General features: G+C 41.5%; 1 protein-coding gene across 1 annotated transcript; it reads left to right on the top strand.

Moving 5' to 3' along the window:
* The first annotated feature begins 219 nt into the window (after positions 1–219).
* On the top strand, positions 220–6713 carry hpxa (hemopexin a). Its single transcript, XM_022210903.2, has 10 exons — positions 220–384; positions 1091–1140; positions 1238–1315; positions 1797–1951; positions 2271–2424; positions 3113–3325; positions 4224–4319; positions 5112–5242; positions 5326–5482; positions 6184–6713. The coding sequence occupies exons 1-10, from the start codon at positions 329–331 to the stop codon at positions 6411–6413; spliced, it is 1320 nt and encodes a 439-aa protein (XP_022066595.2). The 5' UTR covers positions 220–328; the 3' UTR covers positions 6414–6713.
* Positions 6714–8952: the final 2239 nt, after the last annotated feature.

The following is an 8952-nucleotide window of genomic DNA, read 5'->3' as shown; positions in this document are numbered from 1 at the left end:
TGGACAACCCGCTCTACCTCCTGATCCACAGCCACCCCTGAGATACAGATCTATTGATTAGACTTCCCAGTGAAATGGGAGTGGTCTGAATTCTCTGAATCCCTGCTGGTCCGGGTCTCCGTTTCCTGGTAGCTGCTCTGAACACCGATGACTGGGGTGCAGCTCATACATCAAACATCGTGGGCGTCTTGAACCTGCTGCCACTCCTCCTCCTTTGGTACCCAACGTGACCAATCAAACCGGACTGATATATAAACGGATGTAGGAACAGCTGCTTCTGTACCTTTTGCCCAGCTGCGAAGCCCCCTGGACCAGAGGACGCCTCAGAATGAAGCTGCTCGCCCACATCCTGGGTCTCTGCCTGGCTCTGGCACTGACCGACGCGTAAGTAGTCCTTCATGCACCTACAGGGACAGACAAAACTTTAGCATTTATGTGTTTTTTTGTCACTTTCAGTCAGCTTGTAGTTTCTTTTCTGTTGGTTAAGACTTAAAATTTATTTCTGTTATGCTATCCATTACAGCAGATATCCTGTAACATCATGAACGCAAATCTGAAGTGCACATCTGTAAAGTTTGTATCATGCAACAGAATTATAGAAATGAGCACCGGCCTTATTCAAAGTTTCAGCGCTCTTTAGGTTAATTTTTAGACTTTACTTGGAGAAGCAAAAGTACATTAAATAATAATTCTAAAAAGACAACTGCATACTTTGGAAATTGCTGAATAGTAATGAAAACTTTAAATTAACTTGTTTTAAATCCACAAGACTTTAATAGAGATACAGATCAGGTTGGACCCAAAGTGCAAAAGGATTCAGAGGAGGTCTCAAGCATTTAGCATTTGATTTAATAGTGCAGCCTTAAAGCTATTTTGACTTGGGTTTCAATATTTTACACGGTATATTCTGAGTGCAAAGTCAAGCAAAAATACTGAACAGAGATTTTTGTGTCACACTTAGACAACAATAATTAGATTTTCTTATGATTTTCTTTTCATGAATTACATCTGAAATCCAAATTGTCTGGCAGCTTATGCTCTGCTAGCAGATGTGAAATATTGTGTTATTTTCTGTGTTCTGTTCCACCAGGGATCACCATGAACACCACGATCACCACGATCACCATGCACACCATGCAGGTGAGTTGTTGAATTGCTTTCATATGAACCATCATACACGCTATCACTTCTTGTCACCACTTTCTTTATGATTCCACATCACTGTGATATTCCACAGCTGACCTCGACCGCTGTGAGGGTATGGAGATGGATGCTGTTGCAGTGAATGAAGAGGGGATCCCGTACTTCTTCAAGTGTGAGTTCCTTCATGTAATTCATCAGATTCTTTATTTCAGCTCAGATTGATCGTTTACAAATCCCAGAACGGTTTAGGATACAAGAAGCCTAGCAGGGGTCTTAGATCCAAGGACTCAGGTCAGCTAGCCCAGGCCAGAGTCCAGACTAAACATGGAGAAGCAGCATTTAGCGGTTCTGCTGCAAACAAGTGGACCAAACTGCCAGTGGAGATTAAACGTTCCCCAGATGTAGACACTATTAAATCCAGGTTAAAAACATTTCTTTTCTAATGTGCCTATGCATGAAATCTGCATGGTATCTTAACTATCTGCACCCTCACTGTAATGCTCTTAATATAAAGCACTTTAAACTGTCTTGGACATGAAGGGTGCTATACAAATAAACTTGCCTTGCCTTTGGAGAAAATCGTACAAAGTTTCAGCATCACTGCAGAAGCAATGTGTCTTATTCTAGTTGAAGTCTCCTGTATTTCCTGTCAGGTGACCATCTGTTCAAGGGCTTCCACGGCAAAGCAGAGCTGTCCAATGAGACCTTCGCTGAGCTGGACGACCATCACCACCTGGGCCATGTGGATGCTGCCTTCCGCATGCATTACGAAGGCCAAGCCGACCACGACCACATGTTCTTCTTCCTGGTGAGCAAAGTTTAACCAGTCACAGCAGAGTTTGGCAACAGGCAAACACACAGGAAAGAAAGGCCAGAGGGGGTTGATAACACAATGCTGGCAGGAACACGGTAAGGGGCTGGTTTCTGCAGTATACTGGGAGGCTACTGAGAGAGAGTATGCATGGAAGACATGAAGAAATGCTGCTGGACTGGGGAGGGACTTCAAGCTCGAAAATAAGATTTAGAGATTTTCTTTCTTGCACTACCTCCTTTCGAGGAGACTCCAAGCTGTGTGAAAGTGGATCAGTTTGTCTTTTTAATGTGAGACTTGTGACTCTTTAATGCAGGACAACAAAGTGTTCAGCTACTACCAACACAAACTGGAGGAGGGATACCCCAAGGACATCTCCGAGGTCTTCCCTGGAATCCCCGACCACCTGGAGGCTGCTGTGGAGTGTCCCAAGCCAGAATGTGATGAAGACTCTGTGATCTTCTTCAAGGGTAAGTTTGTATTCTTATCAACCTCCCTGTGTGGAAACTAAATTATCATGCTTTGATAAGTCTACAGTTTCATTTATCAGACGCTTTTATGCAAAGCTAAGTACACCTGAGAGCAGCTCCAACACAAGCAAGAATCCAGTCAGGAGAAGACATCTTGGATAACTAGAATCACTAAGGAGGCTGGTCTTTAGATGACAAAACAATGGATCCTTTGCGAACAACTAGACTATTTTCTCATTCAGAATTAGATAGTCAAATGTGATACAGTCACTTTGAAGCAGGTTTAGATGCAACATGTTTGCATTTTGTTCTGAGGAGAGTTTCACTGTTCAGCCCCTATCAGACTGCATTCTGTTTCTACTGTACTAAAGCCTCCTTATCTCACCTGTATATTTTCATTGACGGTCAAGCGTGCCTTAACCCTAATGCATTTTGTGTTCGTAACAGTTTTGTTTTGTCTCTCAACACGTGTACAGTAAATTTAAAGTCAAATAATTAGAATGTGTGCTGGGTTTTGCTTTTTACTCAAAGACATTCCTGGATCTGCAGCAGCTAAAAAGTGTCCCTCAAAGATTATCCAACAAGGATGTGAGCATTTGAGGATAATGTTCCTTCCTGAAAGTCTACAGGAAAAGTATCTGAAGAATAACCTCAGAAAACGTAAATGTGTGATTTCTTTCCCCTGCAGGACACGAAATCTTTCACTACAACGTCAGAACCAAGGCTGTCGAGGAGAAAGAGTTCAAGTCCATGCCCAACTGCACTTCTGCTTTCCGCTTCATGGAGCACTATTACTGCTTCCACGGACACATGTTCTCCAAGTTTGACCCGAAGACCGGCGACGTGCATGGAAAATACCCCAAAGAGGCCCGCGACTACTTCATGAGGTGCTCCAAGTTCAGTAAGTTAATTTAGGCAATTTAAGCAGCCTTCACTTAAAATGGGTCAAATTTGAAGTGGTTAGTTTACCTACATGTCCACCCTTCACTCCTTCCACCACCTTCCTTTGCATAAAATGTGAAATGTTTTATTTGTATTCATCTTTGGAAAGCATTGTTCAAAGCAAATGTACTGACTTTCTTCTGGGCTTCCAATGCTCCCTTGCCTAGTCGCGCCAGACAACTCACGGCAACGAATGTAATTCTCTGCCAGGGTGGGTCTAGTTACCCTCGGTAAGTCTCGAGGTTGGATGCTCCTAAAACTGGCCGACGAATCACCATGAAGTGTAGAGTCAGAAGGCGGGCGTAACTAAGTGACGACAGAGGCTCGACGATTCTGACAGAAACAACCGGAAACAACTAGCCTAGCCGCGCTAGACAACCCACGGCAACGAATTTAATTCTCTGCCAGGGTCGACAACAAAAACGACAACAGTCGTTGAGCTCCATTAGCACCGACTCTGAATAATCTTTCTGTTAACATGTCTGTAATATACTTGAGCTTCACCCATTGACTGTATAAATAAAGCTTCACCGAACTACCACATCCTCTGATTTCCGGCTCTCTAGGAACTCCGTCAGCCTATTCGTTGCACTGATTGGTTGTATACCTACCCAATTGCTGCAGAGTGATTAGAAAGACAACCTTTTAGCCCGCCTCCCTCCCTGTCGAGCAGCCCTAGACCCTTGTGTCTTCAGAGCTGGGTCTAGCACGGCTAGGCTAAACGTTCCCAGTAACGGTGTGATTTGTTGTCAGTGCGATTGAAGCGACGACAAAATAACTCTGCCAGTCTTTACAGAGCAAACACAGAGCTGATGAATTTTTTCTTTAACAGGAACTTTGTGTTTGCTTCCCTTCAGGTGACAACAGCGACCACGTGGAGAGAGAACGCTGCAGCCGCGTTCACCTGGACGCCATCACGTCTGACAACGCCGGAAACATCTACGCCTTCAGAGGTGAGACGTGACTGCGGACTACGTTTGACTGAGTTAAATACTTCCAGCAGGTGGATCTCTGTGCATCTTGTTGTTTTTACATCCTTTTGTGTGCAGATTGAACAAATTCTATGTAATCAGGGCTGTTTGTAGCTTTTGGGGGGCAAAGTCTTGACATTAAATTCAAAACAAACATGCAAATTATAAAATATTGATCAATAAAATGCCTTATTTTCACAGTTATACGCAGCACCATGAAACCATTGCCTGGAGGACATAGGGGCAATGGATATCCAATGTGACAGTCCAGAAGTCTGTCAGTGTATATTTATATTGAATTAAATGTAATGAAATAATGAATTTATCTTGAATTTTTTAAAAAAAGGGGTTAGGGTTAGGTTAGGGTTATTTATTTATCATTTTTTACTCGAAACGGGACTATAATTTACAAAATGAACACTGAAGGACGAGTAATTTAGACTATGACATCATCAGGAAAATGTTTACCAAGGTAACAAATCCAGTTAGAATTAGGGTCTTTTTTTCTTCTTCATAGATTTCTATACAGTAAGGCTTCTTTTTGCAGCCAGTCTCACCCTGCTGGTCATTACAAAGAATGCAGGTTGAAGGCTCTTCTATGCTTGAGTTATTTTTAAGATCCAGAGGCTCCATCAGTTTTTATGTATACTCTTATCTCTTTAAGTATCTTTGTAGACCGCGTCTTCTGTTCTTAATTTCTCAGGCGGGTTTTATAGCAATTTTCTGACGCTGTTACCTTTCGCAGCATCTTGAAGTGCTTCTCTTGTTCTGCAGGCCACCACTTCCTCCGTAAAGACGAGGGCAACGACACACTGAAGGCCGACACCATCGAGAGCGCCTTCAAGGAGCTGCACAGTGAAGTGGACGCCGTTTTCTCCTATGATGATCATCTTTACATGATCAAGGTAACCGTTCACACATTCTGCTGCTGCTGACATCACTTCTTCCTCCAGGTTAAAGCTCAGGATTTACTTGTTTTTCACCACAGGATGAGCAGTTATACGTCTACAAAGTGGGAGAGCCCCACACCCACCTGGACGGTTACCCCAAACCTGTGAAAACGGAGCTGGGCATCGAGGGCCACATCGATGCTGCGTTTGTGTGTGAACATGGAGATGGTGCTCACATCGCTCACTTCATCAAAGGTACAAACACATCTATAACATTATGCAGGAGGTGACAGTTCATTAATCACCCCAAATAGTCCCTATTTGGGTTCTAAACCAGCTCTGACTTGCTTGAAACTTTTTATTATAAACTACGTGGAAAATGGTAAAATTTTAGACTCATATTGAGTACTGTCTGAAATGTAATTTAAAAAAAAACAACACAGAATACGTAGTAATTTTCTTTTTTACAAAGTATTCTGTGTTGTTCTGTACCATTCAACTTTCATATTCCAGTTTACCAATAATCAGAGACCATTTAATCTACTGGTTGAATATTGCAGAGTCAGAATCAATGACAAAGAAATAACTGAGAAAATTTGAGGCTTTTGTCTTTAAAAGTTGCTGAGATATTCTTGCTCAAACGTAGCATCAAAAAATGCTCGAAGTTGATTGACTGACATGTTATCCTAGAAAGTATTTAATACAAGAAGCTAAAATTCACAAATTACTTTATACATATCCATATTTATTTAGCTATGACTAAAACAGGGATGGAAAAACTGTTTGTCATTCTTCTTTTATCTGTTTAACTTCAGTTCAGTGACAGAGACATAAGTTCAATGAATTCACAAAGACCAGGTCAAGGCTTCACTTTTGGATAGAACCTTTTTCTTGAACTTTACACAGCTCATGCGTACCTCCAGAACCTCTTGACCTGTCTTCCTGTTGTCCTCCAGGTAATCACATCTATGACGTGGACATGAAGGCCAGCCCTCGTGTTCAAAAGAACGAACGTCCGATCTCCCTCTTCAAGAAGGTCGACACGGCCATGTGTGGTCCTGGAGGAGTGAAAGTGATCGTAGGAAACCACTTCTACCACTTCGACAACGTCATGCTGTTCGTGGCCTCCAGAGCTCTACCTGAGCAGCACCGAGTGTCTCTGGAGTTGTTCGGCTGTGACCACTGAGAGGCTTTCTAACAGGACTAAATACAACACAGCGAGACACGGAAAAACAACAGCACCGACCACATCCTGCAGGAGGCGCCACGCTACACCTCACCAAACAGACGGGGTTTCATGCTACTCGTTTCCTTTCTGTGTTCTTACCTCAACATGACCTTCTGCATGTTTTATTTCTTTTGGAGGGATTGTCACTTTCAGAATTAACCTCTGTGGTCCTCTATGCTAAGTACCAGCAAGTGTTCTACGTTTTTCTGTGACTGATTTTGTACAGTGTTGTTGTGAATAAAGAGGAGTGGCAACAAACGACATGTGGAGTCGACTTTGTAGGGAAAGACGGGGCAGTGAGGATATAAAGCAAATAAAAACAATATAGGGGCATGTGAACAAGGAAAAAAGAGAAAAAAACAGATTTTTACCAAAATGGGTTTTTAAAAAGATAACTGATCTGTCACATTAGGGCTCATAGGAGTCCCTATATTTATTTTAGATTCAAGTACTGGACAGATTTGACGTGAAATTGCAGATAATGATTTCACCTTTACTGAACATATACAGTTTAGTCTGGTACTGTCTCTAAAAAGTAAGAGTAAAAGTTTAAAGTTATATATTAAACGGGTTTCAGTTTGTCTCCAGAACTATGCACTAACACTGCCACATATTCTACAACTCCAGAGCCAATAGAAGGACATGTTCTATCTTTTCACCAGTAGAGGGCACCAGACTTCCACTTCAGTTACAGGTTAAGATGGTAAAACTTTCCTCTTTCTGCAACTCTGCTTTGTTTCCTGTAAAGAGATCAGCACAGTGCAGGTGTGATATCATCCTGTTCCTACGCTGAGAATCGGATCTGAGTTTAACCACAGGGAGCTTTGATGTTGGACTGAAATGTGGAGAAAGTCAAATCGTCTTCATGTGAACTCACACAGACCCACCGCAGCTGGCAGCAACACAACACAGAAACCTGTCGTTTTCTATCTGGTGGATAAATCCCAAGCAGCTAAAATATTCAGCACGTGTTCCTGCAAAATGCTAATAATTAAGCTTCTTAAAATCTTAAGTATCTGTCAGCAAATCCATCTTTCCAAACATGTTGGAATCCAAAACTCAAAACCTGACAGGATTTATTGAGCTCTGTTGAACTTCACATTCAGTTTTTTATTGAATGGTGACAATAAAACAACACATGATTTAAACATTTTTGCATATGTTTGGTGAACAGAGCTAAATATATTGGGATTTTACCACATCTGAACTTGACATGACTATTTTTTTGTCTCTTAAAGTTCCAGTTCAGTCAATCCTTAGCCTCTCAAGTCCTTATTTTCAAAGGTTAGGTCTGACTTAAGCGGAAGTCCTGAGTCTATCATGATCACATATGAAGCCATGTCTTTTCTTCAGACACATACGCTACTCAGAAATCACTTTTCAAAGCCTAACAAACATTTATGTCTGCAGTGAACTTTGGGGTTCTCCGTCCCGTCCTGACTGACCTGCTTTAAGGGTGCGGCTCTAAAATGAGGCAATGGGATGATGTCAGCTTCATGACTGGGGCTGAAGTCTCTGATAACAGCACGCTTCATCGGATCACACAATCCCTTACTTCACCCCACAGCCTGCTGCAATGACAATAGAGGCAGAAACACTGAGGCCCCTTCAGCATCCCTGATATGATGCCACAACCAACTACAGAGGCTGCCAGTCCAACAACACGCACACATCCAATGTGGGTAATGTGACTAAATGAGAGGGACTCAGGGATCAGCCTAAGATCTTCAGGAAGACCCTTCTGGTTGTTCCAAAGTCAAGTCAGGACCTCCACTTTGGAACGACCTGCCGGAGGAGATAAGACCTGCAGAGTCAGTAACTTCTGTTAAATCATCTCTGAAAACCCACTTTTAGAGACTTGCGTTTATGTGAGGTTTACTTTTAGCTTTATTTAGTTTTAGTGTTTTATTCTGTATTATGTCCTGTTTTTTGGATGTTCTCTCTGGTTTTATTTCACTTTCAGTTGCCTGATTCTTTGGTGTGATGCCGTCTTGCTATTTTTTTTTTTTTACTTTTAATTTTAAACCTCAATCTTGTTCTTTAATTTTCAAACTGTCTAGTGAAGTTGTTTGAGTTGCATGCTAATCTAGCTAATTATTCATTTAATTATTCTCATTTTTAGTATTTTATTTTAATTGACTGCTCTCCTATGGCTTGTTTGATTGTTTTTGCATGTTTTAACTGTCACAGCTCTTTGTGAACACTGTTCTTAAGGCTGCTATAGAAATAAAGTGATTATTATTGTGGTTCAAAAATGACATGCAGAAAGTGAGTCAACAAGCTATAAAAACAATTTTTAACTCAAAGTATTTCATGGATGAAATAAAAATTTCAGATGTCCTCATAAACATCCAGGTTTTATTCTACAAACCTGCCAAATGAAAGATTATTGAGCAGATAAAAGATTAATTTTAACTTAGTTACAAACATCATGTGTCTACTGATGAACCGTCCACATATAAACAGGAGCTCTGACCAGATCCATTAACCATCACAG

The sequence above is a fragment of the Acanthochromis polyacanthus genome, chromosome 14, assembly GCF_021347895.1.
Source record: "Acanthochromis polyacanthus isolate Apoly-LR-REF ecotype Palm Island chromosome 14, KAUST_Apoly_ChrSc, whole genome shotgun sequence".
Taxonomy (NCBI): Eukaryota; Metazoa; Chordata; class Actinopteri; family Pomacentridae; genus Acanthochromis; species Acanthochromis polyacanthus.
This window is presented reverse-complemented; position numbering and strand designations above follow the sequence as displayed.